Source organism: Gigantopelta aegis, chromosome 6 (genome assembly GCF_016097555.1).
Source record: "Gigantopelta aegis isolate Gae_Host chromosome 6, Gae_host_genome, whole genome shotgun sequence".
NCBI classification, from domain to species: Eukaryota; Metazoa; Mollusca; class Gastropoda; order Neomphalida; family Peltospiridae; genus Gigantopelta; species Gigantopelta aegis.
This window is the reverse complement of record NC_054704.1, coordinates 56,733,257-56,751,747: the sequence shown is the minus strand read 5'-3', so window position 1 is coordinate 56,751,747 and position 18,491 is coordinate 56,733,257. Positions and strand designations below refer to the sequence as shown.

Sequence of the window (18,491 nt, the reverse complement as noted above, 5' to 3'; positions counted from 1 at the left end):
GACCCACCCATCGCAGGGTTGTTTGTCAGTGAGAGGGTGGGGTATAGCTCAGTGGTACAGCGCTCGCCCGAGGTACGACACATCGCAGGGTTGTTTGTCAGTGAGAGGGTGGGGTATAGCTTAGTGGTACAGCGCTCGGCCGAGGTGCGACCCACCCATCGCAGGGTTGTTTGTTAGTGAGAGGGTGGTGTATAGCTCAGTGGTACAGCGCTCGCCCGAGGTATGATGGGTCCTAGAGTTGTTTGGGTTCGATAGATTCCTTTTTTCCACCATCCCAATCGGTTCTCAACGATTTTTCGGTCGGCGTAACCTATGCGGCAGCGACTTGATTCGCACTTCTAACCCCCTACCCCCCCCCCCCCCACACACACACACCGATGACAAAAATGTATGGGTTGTTTTCCTACTCTATATAAATATCTATACATAACAATCTGGCTTGTGCTCTCCCCACTAGAGATCGTATTGCTTCACTAGAGACTGTAAGACACACACACACACACACACACACACACACACACACACACACAAACAACACACACACACACACACACACACACACCAGATATCGTTCCTTTGGGCCTGGTGTACATTTTGACATACCATTAACTTAAAAGTGTTTTGTCTCTTTCAGAAAAAACAGTTTATGACAATCAACATTTTCGATTTCGAGAATCACTATCTCGATTTATCAGTGTTTGACATCAGGAAGTGTTTCACCGACAACCAGAAGCACCACTTTGAGATCACGTTCAATCGTAAATAGTCCAGTTCACATACTGATAAAAACAGCACGCATACGCTCGCATTTACAACTGTTCCCTAGATGTGTTCGATATCGCAATTTTGAGCAAATATTATGATAAAGTTATTAATTAATACAAGAAGATTTGTATTACATGTGAAGTACTCTACTAAGATATTGCCACGTTGTTCGTATTTTACCAGCTTTTTCCGGGGGTAAAGATAAAGAGAATACAATTCAATCTGCTTATAACGACGTATGTAAGCCAAACATGATTTTTGTTTTCATTCTACAAATATGTATATAGTATTGTAATAAAAGCAAATAAAGATTGATAATATCAATATTTGGACTATTAATAAAAAGACCAAAAAGAAGTACCTCAGCGGCATTAGGTACGACAGTGCCGCATTTTACATTTAGATCATCTAGGAAGCAATAGCAAATAGTTTTAACATACTGACATTGAACAAATAAATGAACTAGAGTTTCTTTAGTATCACCACAGAATGTACATGATTCAGTCTGAAAAAGTTCAAACAGGCTTAATCAAATTTTACCCTGATATACATCCCTCCTTTCTCTTTATTCTGTTTTGTTTCCTTCTTGTGTCAGCAATAAACAGAGTCCTAACCTGTAAATGAATCATGCACAAGGGCAGCTTCATCGAATTTTACAAGTTTAGACCGTCGTTCACAATCGGATGTCAAACTGTTAATTTTTTTAGTTTTTTGCATTATTAAATAATTTGATCATCTCTTGTTTCTCTTATTTATTTTCGATTGTCCTTCTAAAATTCTCCAAATTTTAATATAATTTGGGCCTGGCAGTCTTTTAGTTTTAATTGACCTATTAACATTTTATCCATACGTTTTCACTAACTGTTATTCCAAATTATCCATAACCCGTTTTAACACAGCACCTCCGCCCCAACCCCCCACCCCTCCACTCCTTATCGTTTTGGATACAAACTATGGCGCGTTTGAACCTCAGTTGAACATAAACTTTAAACCAGTTCCCACATACCTATCAGGATCTTTGGTCCTTTAAAGATCTTTCATCTGATCACGAACACATAAGAATCTCGTTTTTAGAAGTCTGGGCTTGGGTAACGCCGAACGAATATGTAGATGATTATATATTCTAAAACTAATTTCTCTTGACAAGATGTGAAAAAAAAAAAAGTATGCGTTGATCAGAAATACCCTATATTGTTTGTTGTAAGCTGATCAATGACCTATATGAATATTTATTTGCAGAACATTTTCATCCGTATCTGGATGACGGCAAGACAGTGTTCCTGTCAACAGCTAGACAGTTCCTGTCGGATGTTACAAGGACGTCTGCGCTGCGATTTCAAAACCTGGATCTCACGTACAACCTTGATTCAGTGTTTCTTCTCGTCACTTTACTGGAGGTGCCAGATTTCATGCGTGAGTTCATTTTATTGTAGACTAAAATAACTAATTATTCATTTTATGTAACAAAATCACAAAACATAGATCAGAGAAAGAGATACAAATACAGAGAGAGAGAGAGAGAGAGAGAGAGAGAGAGAGAGAGAGAGAGAGAGAGATATATATATATATATATATATATATATATATATATATATATATATATATATAGATATAGATAGAGAGACTAAGAGCGATAGAAATAGGAATACTACAACTCTAAAAGCAAATACGTACATATTATGTTGGCGCAATATAATTTGAAACATGATGTTAATTTGTATAGCATTAAAAGCATATCTCGAGAGACTGTTAAATATTTCACGTTCCACAGAAAGCAGTAATGTTGCATTGCATTGCTTTACAGTACATTACATTAAATTTACGAATAATATCGTATTATAATAATGTAGCAAAGAAACATTACAAAGAAACGAACTCTTATTATGGTTGATTATATTAAAGACCAGAAAAAATGAAGTATTGGGGTGGGGACCCGGATGAGACGCTTCTTTGGAATGTTTTGAGATGTTTTTTACTTATGGCCTGAAGCCTCGGAAGCTGTGAGATGAGCGGACGTCTTTGCACATCCGAGTGTGTCAAATAATGACTATGATTTTTCATGAAATGGAAATGGCCGTCATGATCGGTTTATTGTAGTATACTTTCACAAAATGGACGGCCAGCACCCAGCCCGTCAAACGAACCTGAAAGTGTCCAATGTGAGAAATGCAAGGGAATGCGCCCAGGCGTGTATCCAGCAGGTGAACTTCATCTGTAACAGCTTCGACTTCTGCCCTTCCACATCAGAATGTATGTTCAGCACCACGCATGTCCCTGACGGCTATCTAGTTCCGGGTCAGACCAGCGTCATGTGTACCCACTACTCGCGTAAGCCATCATTTCAGTATACATGTCTTCCCTACTAAGGCAACAAGGAAGTATGCGGTGAATTAAGGATTTGGAGAAAATAATTTTTGTGACTTTTATCCATTTCGATTTATTTAGAAGTTAAATGATTTTGTTTCTTAAGGTTAGTATTCTAGGAATATGATTCTGAGAAATTCTCTGATACCTGATTATATTAGTTTTATGTTTATTTTTTTAATACCACAGTTAATAAAATACCTGTCTCATTTTGTACACGATTAGCACGTACTGCCTTTTGCCAAAGAAGACAAGAACTATTGTTGTATTGTTGAACCATTCGATAGTTATCTGACTACGAATACATTGAAAATTGAATTATAATATACCTACGTTTGCTGCCATTGTTTAAATATGTCTCTCTAATATAACTTAATTAGCCACCAAAATCAGATACTGAAATTTGTTTCCTACTTTGAAATATCAGTGCTTGTATTTCCACGGGTTTTGGTCGTCCCAATAGCGATGGATGATGAAATTCCAACCGATTGCCAACACTAGTGTAGTGTATATTTGTACGAGGTCATATTTACTAAATTTGAATAAAGGGTTAAAATGAAATCTGTAAACTAGGTATATCACTAATAACAATACCAAAAGAAAGTTACTAACACGGGTATAACACGTCGAATATTTGCATTTATGCATTGGTCTACTAATCTGTTGGGTAGCAAAAACAAAAAATTATTTAGCGATACATTTGGCATCAAATGTAACTGTTTAACCTTTTCCAGACTTAATTTAATTAAAGCTTTCTAAAACAAAACCCCCAAAACAACCCAAAATTATAATGTAAAGTAGTTTACCGTATTTTGATTGTTTATTTGTGCCTATTATTGTTGTTAGGATCTGTGAACGGGACGGGTCCCGAACTGTCCATGATGCGCGTGTATGACACGCTCAAAGACATGGTGTACAAAGGAGTCTTCATCTTACCCATTACTTACGATGGCAGTAAGGTAATATTGGTCTGTGATTTAGTTTTAAAACTTAGTCCTTATAATACTGGTTTGCGCTTAATACATTTTGGCAATATGTAATTCTTATCAGTTACATTTTCAAAAGTTTCAACACTATATTTGACTGATAGTGACAGCTTTATGTATGTCAGCAATGTAAGATTGAATGTTAGTAATGTAGGTAGGAGTAAATGTCAGTAATGTAGGATTGAATGTCAGTAATGTAAGATTGAATGTCAGTAACATAGGATTGAATGTCAGTAATGTAGGATTGAATGTCAGTTATGTAGGATTGAATGTCAGCAATGTATGACTGAATGTCAGTAATATACGACTGAATGTCAGTAATGACTGAATGTCAGTAATGTACAACTGAATGTCAGTAAATAGGATTGAATGCCAGTAACGTACGACTGAATGTCAGTAATGTAGGATTGAATGTCAGTAATGTAGGATTGAATATCAGTAATGCAGGATTGAATGTCAGTTATGTAGGATTGAATGTCAGCAATGTATGACTGAATGTCAATAATGTACGACTGAATGTCAGTAATGTACAACTGAATGTCAGTAAATAGGATTGAATGCCAGTAATGTACGACTGAATGTCAGTTATGTACGATTGAATATCAGTAATGTAAGACGGAATGTTAGTAATGTAGAATTGAATAACAGTTATGAGGGATTCAATGACAGTAATGTACGACTGAATACCAGTAATGTATGATTGCATGTCAGTAATGTAGGATTGAATATCAGTAATATACGACTAAATGTCAGTAATGTAAGATTGAATGTCAGTAATGTAAGATTGAATGTCAGTTATGTAGGATTGAATATCAGTAGTATATGACTGAATGTCAGTAATGCAAGACTGAATGTTAATAATGTATTATTGAATGTCAGTAATGTATGATTGGATGTATGTAATGTATGATTGAATGTCAGTAATGTAAAATTGAATGTCATTAATATAAGATTGAATGTCAGTTATGTAGGATTAAATGTCAATAGAGTACGACTGAATGTCAGTAGTATATGACTGAATGTCAGTAGTGCAAGACTAAATGTTAGCAATGTAGGATTGAATGTCAGTAATTTAAGATTGAATATCAGTTATGTAGGATTGAATATCAGTAGTATACGACTAAATGTCAGTAATGCAAGATTGAGTGTCATTAATATAAGATTGAATGTCAGTAATGTGTGGCTGAATGTCAGTAATGTACGACTGAATATCAGTAAGTAGGACTGAATTTCATTAATGTACGACTGAATGTCAGTAATGTAAAATTGAATGTCATTAATATAAGATTGAATGTCAGTTATGCAGGATTAAATGTCAGTAGTGTACGACTGAATGTTAGTAGTATATGACTGAATGTCAGTAGTGCAAGACTGAATGTTAGCAATGTAGGATTGAATGTCAGTAATTTAAGATTGAATATCAGTTATGTAGGATTGAATATCAGTAGTATACGACCGAATGTCAGTAATGCAAGACTGACTGTTAATAATGTAGGATTGGATGTCAGTAATGTATGGTTGAATGTCAGTAATGTACGACTGAATGTCAGTAATGTCAGTAATGTACGACTGAATGTAAAACTGAATGTCAGTAATATAAGATTGAATGTCAGTAATATAAGATTGAATGTCAGTTGTGTAGGATTGAATGTCAGTAGTGTACGACTGAGTATCAGTAATGTATGACTGAATGTTAGTAATGTAGAATTGAATGTCAGTAATGTAAGATTGAATGTCAGCAATGACTGAATGTCGGTAATGTACGACTGAATGTCAGTAAATATGATTGAATGTTAGTAATGTACGACTGAATGTCAGTAATGTAAGATTGAATATCAGTAATGTAAGATTGAATGTCAGTAATGTATGACTTAATGCAGTAATGACTGAATGTCAGTAATGTACAACTGAATGTTAGTAATGTAAGATTGAATATCAGTAATGTAAGATTGAATGTTAGTAATGTAAGATTGAATGTCAGTAAAGTATGACTGAATGTCAGTAATGACTGAATCAGTAATGTACGACTGAATGTCAGTAAATAGGATTGAATGTCAGTAATGTATGACTGAATGTCAGTAATGTAAGATTGAATATCAGTAATGTATGACTGAATGTCAGTAATGACTGAATGTCAGTAATGTACGAATGACTGTCACTAAGTAGGATTGAATGTCAGTAATGTATGACTGAATGTCAGTAATGTATGACTGGATGTCAGTAATGACTGAATGTCAGTAATATACGACTGAATGTCACTAAGTAGAATTGAATGTCAGTAATGTAAGACTGAATGTCAGTAATGACTGAATGTCGGTAATGTACGACTGAATGTCAGTGAATATGATTGAATGTTAGTAATGTACGACTGAATGTCAGTAATGTAAGATTGAATATCAGTAATGTAACATTGAATGTCAGTAATGTATGACTGAATGTCAGTAATGACTGAATGTCAGTAATATACGACTGAATGTCACTAAGTAGAATTGAATGTCAGTAATGTAAGACTGAATGTCAGTAATGACTGAATGTCGGTAATGTACGACTGAATGTCAGTGAATATGATTGAATGTTAGTAATGTACGACTGAATGTCAGTAATGTAAGACTGAATATCAGTCATGTAAGATTGAATGTCAGTAATGTATGACTGAATGCAGTAATGACTGAATGTCAATAATGTACAACTGAATGTTAGTAATGTAAGATTGAATATCAGTAATGTAAGATTGAATGTCAGTAATGTAAGATTGAATGTCAGTAAAGTATGACTGAATGTCAGTAATGTACGACTGAATGTCAGTAAATAGGACTGAATGTCAGTAAATAGGATTGAATGTTAGTAATGTACGACTGAATGTCAGTAATGTAAGATTGAATATCAGTAATGTAAGATTGAATGTCAGTAATGTATGACTGAATGTCAGTAATGACTGAATGTCAGTAATGTACGACTGAATGTCACTAAATAGGATTGAATGTCAGTAATGTATGACTGAATGTCAGTAATGTACAACTGAATGTTAGTAATGCAAATCGAATGCAAGTAATGTACAACTGAATGTCAGTAATGTAAGATTGAATTTCAGTAATACAGGACTGAATGCCAGTAATGTACAACTGAATATTGAATGTAGAATTGAATTGCAATGAAGGATTGAATGTCAGTAATGTATGGCTGAATGTCAGTAATGTTCGATTCAATGTCACTAACATGGTTAACTTCCTGACGCTAGGTGAGACATTTGGTTGCAGTCACTGTTTTTTTCTATGAGCATTGGTGTTATCACTTATTTCTTTGCGTAAGTATATTAAGTGTAAATTAAAAATAGGAGAATATCATATGCGTCTAAGCTGTTTTAAAATGCTGTGGCTATGATGTGTGATGTGTTGTATTTGTGTTTAGACGTTCGAGTACAAAGCCACTGGTATCAGGGACACAATCATTCGACCTGATTCCGCCCAGCCTTCTGGAGGTACGTCTCGTAATTATACTGAACATAGAAACAAAGGCAAAACAGGCTCATGGTTAGGTTGTAATTAGAATAGATACACTAGATTACAGGCGCTCCGTTCTGTGAAATGACAGACAGTATATCAACCTGCACTTGTCCTCAATCTCAGTGTGTACTTTGTTAAACATTCCTTTAAATAAAACTAAATTTAGTCTTACAGCAGAAAATTGTATATTTGCTTTATTTTTAGTGTTCAGTGTAGATAATTCCTAACTCCTTGTGGCTAAATATTACTGGATTAAATGAATGAATAGAGTGTGCACATACGCCAGTCAGACAGCACAAGTTAAAGCACATGCACGTAATTATAATATGAATGGGATGTCAAAACGACATTTAAAAATCAAATGGCATTTCTATATACACCCCTATGTACATGTATTCCGTCCTGTCACTGGGTTGATGCTGTGTTCGGTTTTGTACCCAGGAGACTTTATAAAGCAGTACAAAGTGTTCAAGACGAGCGTGGTGATGGGCCACAACGACTTCAAGCTGGACCAGGTGGCAGTGGACGACTGCGCGACCGCGTGTTCCGAGGAGATCCGGTTCGACTGCGAGTCGTTCGACTACTGCTTCACAACGGGCACCTGTCTCCTGAGCAGCACTCATCCAGACCAGAGGCCGGACCTCGTCAAACAGCACTCCTTCTGCGACCTCTACGCAAGTACGACTCGAATCTATCTGAGAACATAATATACATCTGATATCGTGGCTGTCCGCTGTTTATTTAGGTCCATGGAGTTGGTCAAAACATTTATTACCGTCTAAATAAAGCAGTTTTGTAATTGGCCAACATACTAAAATCTATATTAAAGTCCCTCCTAGCATTTTACAAGTACATGTATATATTTAAACTGTCAAAATTAATTACATAAACGTAGTAATCCGGGCATTAGAATTTGCTTTTGAGTCAGTGAGAAAAAGACAAAAATGGGTTGATATTAATAGTTGTACAAAAGCATGAATGGACCTTCAAAAACCTAATAAACCATCGTGTTTTACTCAAAGAAGGACACATTCTGAGGGTGCCGTGGATTGTTGTCTAACTTTTATCTTATATAATTTGAACTATTGGAATTATAGGTCTTGCAAAGAGAAACTCAAAACTTCGCTTTTGCTCTTAAATGTACCAAAGTATGCTTCTACCATCTGAAATCACGAAGTGTCTCAATAGACATAAAACTGGTCAGAACGTGCCTACTTTTCTTGTTGCAGGGAGGTACATCATGAACTACAAGCTGTTTCCAGGTCAGGTGATGGTTGCGAAGGCAGACGTCATAGTGAGCGACACCAACTCGGCTGACATGTGCGCCAAAGCGTGCTCCACTTCAACGCAGATCACGTGTCACTCGTTTGACTTCTGCTCCGAAATGAAAAGCTGTCGTCTGCACAAAACCCACATTCTAGATATGCCTGCGAATTCACTTCTGTCCAGCCCAATGTGTTACCATTACTCAAGTAAGTAGTGTGTGCCCAACAGACGCTTCCATTTTGGCGAGACATTTCAAATAAGGAGAGCAGTCCGCACATCGACAAATAGGCATACTAGTAAGTAATAAAGCAAATAATGAAAAGGCGAGTGCAGAAACACTGGTCACTTTCCATCTTTGGGGTCAAAATAACAGGAAATGTTCCGAATCTTCAGCGTGATGACCACAGGTACCATATGGATTTTCTCCAATGAAGCGTGTAAATGTGTGGCCATCACTTATTGCTAATCAAAGTATGTAGTCATTTGTAGCTCCCTTTCGCCCAAAGGAAAATGTGCAGGGACTGTCAAATCATTTGCATTTTTTCTTTTCTTTTTTCTTTTTTTTTCTTTTTTTTTGTTGAAAGAACTTATAGACGTGAAATTTTTAATATTATATTTATTATTTTGCGACATAGATGTGATTGAAATTATTCTGTCTTTCACAACAAATATATGTTTATTTGACCGACATTTCGAGATAGTTGGGTGGAAAAATATCGTTCTTGTTTTCATTGTGTTCTAACCTAATAAGAACATTTGGGTTTGTTCTGTCATAATAAGAACTCTGGGTTTTATTCTATGCACATAAGGACACCGGCTTTTGTTCTCTCCACGTAAGAACTCTGGGTTTTATTCTATGCACATAAGAACACCAGGTTTTGTTCTATCCACATAAGAATATGGGGTTTTGTTCTATCTAATAAGAACACTGGGGTTTGTTCTGTCATAATAAGAAATCTGGGTTTTGTTCTATCTAAAAAGAACTCTGGGTTTTGTTCTATCATAATAAGAACTCTCGGTTCCATATAAGAAGACCAGGTTTTGTTCTATTTAACTAATGTACGATAAAATAAATGCGCGGTGATCAGTTCATAACTTTGGTCCATTATGTTGTTGATATTGTTATTGGTGGTTTATTTATCTCTGGAGTTTTTGGTTTGTTTTTGTCGGGTTTGTTTTGTTTTGTTTTTTGTTTTGTTTTTGTTGTTTTGGGGTTGTTTTTGTTTTTTTAAATGTATAATATATTGTTGGTTTTCACAGGGGACTACGTTTACGACTTTTCACCAAAACGAGGCGTCGTGATTAACGGGAATGACGACATCGTGGTTGACGGCGTGTCGAGGATGCAGTGCGCCAAGCTGTGTGTTGAGGAGTCGGCGCTGGAATGTCGCAGTTTCGAGTTCTGTCCCAACTCGTCCTCGTGTGTATTGTCCCGAGCACACACGAAATCTGACACACAAGTCAAAGTAGAAACCAGCAAATCGTGCAGCCTATATTTACGTAAGTAGGGACCAACTTTAACAATAAAATAACTAGATAGGCATACCTTTTATTATTTCGGTTACTAAAAAAAACACCATAGACGTTGGAATCTAGGGGGAGCGGTGCCATCAATTCTAAACTTAATTCTAATTAACGTTCAATTATAATTTAATTGAATACATATGACATTTTGTTTGATATGTGCACCAAACTGAATAATATCCCCTAAACAAAAAGCCTAACATTACAAACAACAACAACAACAATAACAAATAAATAAATAAATATATAAATAAATAAATAAATAAATAAATAAAATAAAAACAAGGGAAAATAGAAAACTCCAAAACAAAACAAGAAACAAACTCCAAAACAAAACAAAACACGAAACGAACTAATAAGCTGACAATAACCAGTGGCGGATACAAAAAAAATCATTGTGGGGGGGGGGGGGGGGCTTAATGATATGTGGTCGAAGGCCACAAATGTTACCGAAGAGATTTCTCGGATTCTCCAACGTAAAAAATGAGAAAATACAATAAATATATAACTGTCGTAAACGTTAGGGGGACTTAGGCCCCTGCCCCCACCCCCCCCCCCCCCCGATCCGCCACTGATAATAAACAAACAAACAAAAACAACCTAAATGTGGATAACAATAATATAGTTTGAAGCATAGCGTTACAAGCTATCGTTCTTTTTCAGTTTTCTGTACTTTTAAAAATAGAAAATAAAAATATCATGTAACAAGTTGGTACTTACCTGTCTCAATTAAATGATTGAATATCAGAACTGTAAATCGAGAAATGAAACCAGTAGTAATATCGTTATTCCAACACACAACGACCACAACAGTCGTGTTGTTAAGCAAGCATTTATGACGTCATCACTTTTATTGGGGCCCGTCGATTAGGAAAACAGAGCCGGTCAAAGGTCAATACATCCCAGAAATAGCTTGTTTACGTTGCAAGTACATTGCCGGGGTCTTTTGAATAGATTGTTCTGTAAATGAGACATGTGTTTTGGTTAAATACTTTGAATTTAGTAAGCATATATGAATGAAATGTTAAAAACGTTTGTCTTCACCAGAATATTTCTAAATTCATTGATTTGTGAATCAAGGTTTGGGGGTTTGATTTTGTTTGTCTCGTGGTGTTGATCACGTGACAAACCCCGCCCAAGTAAATTGCTTTTCAATACCTTTTCCAGGGGAACATGTCTCAACCCCCACCCCTATAAACTTCGCTTGCCACAGTCTAGACCCCTCACCCTGCCTTAATGTTTTCGTCATATGACACTTATATAATAAATCTTTCTAGCTTCAGTATGACATTCGTTATCACGGGCGTAAGCTAAGGGGTTTTCGGACAAACCCCCACTCCCAGCTGAGATTTAAAACATTTTTTCTCGTGCACGGTTCGCGCGATCAACATTTGTTGTTGTTCATTTGTGAGATGTTTCTTCACAGTTCGTGAACATTTTCAGTAACAATAAAGTTCAGACAAGTAAGTATCTCAATACAAAACTTTACAAACCCTTAAAACCAATAATTTTGGTAAGTCCTACGATATCTGGAGAGGGGATACAACCAGGACAGAACAGTTGGAACATGTCCAGGAGAGGTGAAAAGAACGCACCCCAAGTCTGTGAAATTTGTCGTGACGTAGGCATTGTTGTGCTTCGAGTGACATCTACCGGTGACATGAGAATACAAACTTTCAAAATTACTTCAAGCAATTGGGACATGGGAATTCCCATGGTATTTTTCGATATAAAACCTGCTTTTTCACTCCATTTGATAAAAACGTGATCTAAGTGTGCTACAGGTTTGTAGATTAACCAAATTATAATTTATTTTCGCTGGATGGAACTAGGGTGTGCGGCTTTAATGTCCTGCTTTTACAATATGACGCGTGATCCATGTTAGCAGTGGCGTAGCCGGAGAAGGGGAGGGGGTATGCCCCCATCACACCTCTTTTTTTCCCACCACCATATCTTATAATATATTTTTTCCTGTCGCCCCATAAATAACTTTGAGACAGTGTGGGTGACCAATGCATAGGAGTAACATATTATGTATTTAAGGATGCCCTGATATCTGCAATAACAATTACACAATATCACAAACTAATAGAGAGAGATTTCTAAATTTATGAATTTGTATTGAATGTTAAAAAATTAACTTAAAATTTAACAATGAAACGTTTAACAGGTAATTTTTGCTAGCCTTTTGATGAGTATTTTTGAAAGTTGACAGAGATTCTTTGGGACAGTCTGCACAAAACAACATATTTAAAACAATTTATAAAGAGAACTGTAAAGAACTAAAATGTAAGTTTAATACTGAACATTTTAATATCTATCTTGAAGAGTTTTGATTAAACTTATCTGAATTTATACGAGCGTAACACTGAAATATATTTTAATTGTAGAAACTGGTGACTACATTTGTCATGTGACATTCGGCGTGATGCATGTGATATTTCTCTGTACTACCGTTACATGCATGATATTTAATCATTGTACCTATTATGATGGATGAAAACACACACGCGCGCGCGCGCTCGTACACACACACACACACACACACACACACACACACACACACACACACACACACACACAACAACAACAACAACAACAACAAATAAACAAACAAATTAGATGATAAGGCATTATATTTCATGTTTATTTCACCAGGTAAAACACATATTTCAGTTTGACTGTCGGTTTGGTGTTGGTGTAAATTTCATGTTTGTTTTACTAGGTAATACACATAGTTCGGTTTGACAGGCGATATAGTATGGAATCGGTGCATCAATGATGTCGATTTAATGTTTGTTTCACTAGTAATATACATAGTTCAGTTGGTTGTCAGTTTGATGTTGATATATATTTAATGTTTGTTTCACCAGGCAAACCACATACTAGTATTTCACTTGGCTATCAGTTTGATGTTGATCAATGTATATTTCATGTTTGTTTCACTAGGTAATACACATATTTGAGTTGGCTGTCAGTTTGATGTTGATCAATGTATATTTCATGTTTGTTTCACTAGGTAATACACATATTTGAGTTGGCTGTCAGTTTGGTGTTGATGTGTATTCCATGTTTGTTTCACTAGGTAATACACATATTTCAGTTTGATGTTGATGTATATATTATGTTTGTTTCACTAGGTAATACACATACATGTATACCATTTTGATTGTCAGTTTTATTGTCAGTGTGATGTTATGTATATTGCCTGTTTGTTTCGCCAGGTAAAACACATATATCAGTTTGATTGTCAGTGTGATGTTGATGTTTATTTCATGTCTGTTTCGCCAGGTAAAACACTGGCAGATGGCACGCCGTATGACCCCAATGGAGCTCTTCATTACCAGACTGTACACGCCAGCACTAGTGACACAGGTTAGTACATGGTAGACATATTATCTACCGTGACGAAGCTAGTATTTCGTTGTTAGGAGGGACTCTGACTGTTGTGGCTTAACTGTGCGACATTGTAGGATAGACTACTGTAATATTTGAGAGCATAGCTCCTCAGCCACCACAGGTTTGAAATACTACCACACGTAGTGATACTAACACAAACAAAACAGAACTTGTTTTAAACTAAAACACGGTATTAACGTTCTTCAATTCTTATTAAAAGTCATGTATCAGAATGTTCACGGCCCGGTCACCTACTAAAATGTCTAAATACTACCAAACATAACATATATAGTTACACACAAAATAATTAACAATTGACCGCAATTATTTTTTGGTTCATGCAAGTATGAACCAAAAAAACAATTTGCACACTGTATGATCCCGCGTAGAGGGTCATACGAAAGTGTGCACATCGTTTTTTCGGTTCATACTTGCAGGAACCAAAAAATAATTGCGGTCAAATCTTATAATTAAATTTATATGCATACTTTAACAATATATAACAGAATTTATTTAGTTTAGCTTTAAATATGCCTGTAGTACTGTTCGTGTAAACTTCATTGACACTTATGTCGCGTAAGAATGCGAACGTTCATTCACTATTATTTGAATCAGGTGATTGTTTTTGTAAATGACGTCATTTCCTCTAGCTGTTGTGCATTTTTACGGATCATTTAGTTAGGCCTATATTGGAAGGAATTGTCCTATTCGTGTTTAGTTTATATTTTATGAAAGTGAATGAAAGGAACGTGTCTAACATTTATGCTGTCGGTGGAACCGTTTAATTTTCGCCAACAGCTGTTAAACATCGCTTACAAGTAACTTACAGGCGTGAAGTTTCCTACATGATTTCTTTGGCCAACGACCGAGTCTCATGTCATGATTAGCGAAAAGGTTTTTTTGTTGTGTTTTTTTTTTTCAATCAATGCGTATAGATCAACATGTCTACTCTGCTATAGCATTTTCCATTAATTTATCGTATAAATTTTTTTGTAGCTTTCACGTGTGTTTTCTTCAAAATATCGAAGTATGATTGCCAGAATAATCCGGCTTTTTGCACAAAAGTAGTGCGAGTCCGTGGGGGGGGGGGGGGGGGGGGGGGGGGGTAGTAGGCGTGGCTTAATTGTTTGGGGTTCATCGAGATATGAACGAAAAAAACTAACCACCTCTGGACCAATCGATTGCCGTAAAGTGTATAGACGCAAAGAAAATTTAATTATTAGATTATAAAGAGAAGTGGCTTTAAACTAAAACATGGTCATAACTTTCTTCAATCCTCTGGGTGGGGGGTTGCTAATTTATTTGGGGGGGGATTTTATTTGTTGTTTTTCTTATTGGTTTTTTTTGGGGGGTTTTTTGGGGTTTTTTTTTTAATGTTCCTTGTACATCGGATGTATTTAGCTGAGTGTATTTTGATTATATATGTTTCAACTTTTGTTTCACAGGTACAAAAGCTGGTTTGGCTATTGGCATGCTAATACTGGGAGCCATCATTTCAGCAGTAACTATGTTTTCCATCAAGCGGTGGAAATCGAGGAATCATGATTATGATATGAAAGTACACTTTGTCAGTAATCCATTAGAAGATAGCAGCTGATGATGTTAAAAAAATACACTTTTAAAAATACACAGATACTGAACACGACAAGGAGGTTAAATACAGAAATGACGTTTATATATACTGAACTGGACTGAAAAAGACAAGGAGGTTATATACAGAAATGACGTTTTATATAACTTTACCTCCATTGAAAACTCACCAGTGATATTTATAGTTGTAAAAAGGATATAAAAAAATAATACATTTAAACTAAATAATACCAAAATTCTATACAAGGGTTAGGGTTATAGCAACCTCACAAGTGATGGCAATAACAGTTGAAAATTGCGTGATATGTTTACATTGGAGTTCGGTATACTTTGTTTACATCAAAGGTGGTAGAATAGTTAAAAATGTTTTTGGAAAGTCAGTTCGTTGAGTGTATTTTATAATGACGAAATGGGGAACATTTGGTTGTTATTTGTATTTAATTATCAGTTATAAGATCGATTGTTTTATAAATACCGATACGACCGATTTTACTATTACGTTTTCTTCAAAATACTTGAAATACCATTGGAATACCAGTTCGTTGTCTTATCACTAGCACAATCTGGAGACAGCTGTTTCAAACATACTGTGTTTGTCAGTGTTATTATTAATTTCGTTTATGAAAAAGTGATTATAGATGCATGTGTAAATATTTCCAGAACAATCGATGCATTGATTGTGGAAAGACAGCTGAGAAAGCTGTTGTTAGATCCAATATACGTCTATCGTTGTGTATATACATATTTAAACGAAGATATTGTGTATAGCCGTATACACATGCCGTTAACTCAATAGACATAACGAATGCAGATACTGAAAATAAAATGGAGGTTTATATACAAAAATGTGTAAACGTGTATAAATGTTGGTAAAGTACTTGATATACTGTTGGTATTTGCGAAAACCTCAATTGTCGTTAATATTTATTATTCAGTAGTAAAATAAAATATTTTTGTATACAAATGATAAGTGTTCGTACAACTTCCATTTGTTTTAATATATATACGGTCAGGGCCGTATCTATCCTAAAATAAGGGATTGAGGAGTAAAACGAATAGACCTGCGATTGGTCAATCCATTGTGCCAATTATATTTTTGATGATTTTCAGGGTGTTGTTTTATTTTCCATTGTTAAACAACTCTTATATGTACTGCGTAGCAACATTCTGTCAGAAACTTTAAAGTCATTGTTGCTGTTGTTTGTGGTATAATATATAAGTATACATGGTGTCCAAACGCGTTTGGGTCAATTAATTAGTTGTTGTTTAAAGGGACATAATTCTGTCTCGATAATAGTTCACTTTCTTTTACATTTATTTCCCTTGGTTGCTTATTTCCTTTTTGCATTGATTTATTTGTTAATTTCCATCATACATGGAGTAGAAACATTAAACATCATATCTGGAAGGCGTTAATAGAATTCTCCTCAACACAATCTACAGCAGTAAAAGTAATGAACAAGATAATACGCCTTGCATGTTTTTTGTGTGTGGGGGGGGGGGGGGTTAATATGTTTTTTCTTCTCTCTATTAGGTTTAGGTTCCGGCCCCCCCCCCCCCCCCCATCTCCTGGTGTATCATAACTGGCGATGAATAGAATTGAATAATCATGGATTCTTTAAATGAGTACAAGAAAGTATTCAGCCAGATGGGCCTATGCAGCACTATTATAAAACGTTAAGGAGGGATGAGAGTGTCTGTTAAGAGTTCCGTAACATTTTCAAAGCATGCGCTACTTTAATTTATAAATTAAATGCATGCAAGGATTATACAACGATTAGTATATCAAAGGCCGTGGTATGCGTTGTCGTGTTTCTGGGGAACTGCATATAAAAGATTCCGTGCTACTAATGGAAAATGTAGCGAGACTATATTTCGGAATTACCACATGTTTGACATCCAATTTTCGATGATTAATATATCTAGTGCTCTAGTGGTGTCGTTAAAGTAACAAATTTTACGAATGATACCAAACAAACAAATCAAATATATAAACTCAACTGAAAACCAAATAATGTTGGTCAAATTAGGTAACGGTTTGTAGTCAAAGTACCTGGAGAGCGTTGTGTAATTTTAGACGGGAGTGTCATATATATGCGTTACGAAACATTAAATGGGGTGAGTGGGTACAAAAAGGTTCAGTTTTGTACCGCATATAGATCTACTGATAGAAAGAAATAAGGGATGACAGCAGAGAATGATTGCAACCAAGAAACTCATCCATGTTGTCAAAACGTAGCCCAGTGGTAAAGCGCTTGGTCTGGGATCGTTCCCCGTCGGTCGACCCATTGGGCTATTTCTCATTCCAGCCAATGTAGTATGTGTTATCCTGTCTGTGGGATGGTGCATATAAAAGACACCTTGCTACTAATGAATATATGTAGATGGTTTCCTTTCTAAGAAAATATGTCAACATTACCAAATGTTTGACATCCGATAGCTGATGATTAATAAATAATGATGTGCTCTAGTGGTGTCGTTAAACAAAAAAGTTAATAGTGGTGTTACACTCAATCAGTTTGGAATGGTATTTGCAACTGTAATTGTAACTCATTATTTGACTGGAATATACAGCTGTTCATATGCATGTCCCTATAAACAGGATTGTACAAACCATGGCCTTTGGTGTACCAATCGTGGGACGGGGTTAAAACCCGAGTCCACTGATGGCGATTGATCCCGCAACCTATAGCACATCAGGCTAATGCGCAGCGTTATATAAGGTTATACGTTTTGTACATTTACTCGTATAACTACTGTTTTATGGTTTACGAAACAAATAAACAGAAAACGGTGAAAACAATATTACCGTAATATAGTATTTTTAGAAACCTATATTCTTTGAAATCTAAAATCTAAAATTTGACATTCAAGATTGTTTGATCTGGATCTGTTACACGAAAGTCCAAGACTCAGTTGCACTTACACACACGGCTCGTTCATTCGACATATGTTGTCAATTCATCAATAACATTAATCAGTTTCAGCCAGCAAATGACCCAATTATATTGTATTTCTACATTTCTGTGGGTGTAATTTACAGTGCAATTATTACCTGTCAGTGCACAAAATCAATTAATACTGTGGCAACAAA

The 18,491-nt window shown here is 35.8% G+C and overlaps 1 protein-coding gene across 1 annotated transcript in view; it reads left to right on the top strand.

The window, feature by feature from the left end:
• Positions 1-16,502, top strand: part of LOC121374640 — a 60,148-nt gene extending 43,646 nt beyond the window's left edge. The window contains 10 exon segments of the mRNA XM_041501748.1: positions 635-758; positions 2,005-2,194; positions 2,828-3,123; positions 3,976-4,088; positions 7,524-7,597; positions 7,887-8,324; positions 8,768-9,090; positions 10,145-10,384; positions 13,700-13,783; positions 15,253-16,502. Coding sequence (XP_041357682.1) covers positions 635-758; positions 2,005-2,194; positions 2,828-3,123; positions 3,976-4,088; positions 7,524-7,597; positions 7,887-8,324; positions 8,768-9,090; positions 10,145-10,384; positions 13,700-13,783; positions 15,253-15,404 — 2,034 coding nt within the window. The 3' untranslated portion in view covers positions 15,405-16,502.
• The last annotated feature ends 1,989 nt before the right edge of the window (positions 16,503-18,491 follow it).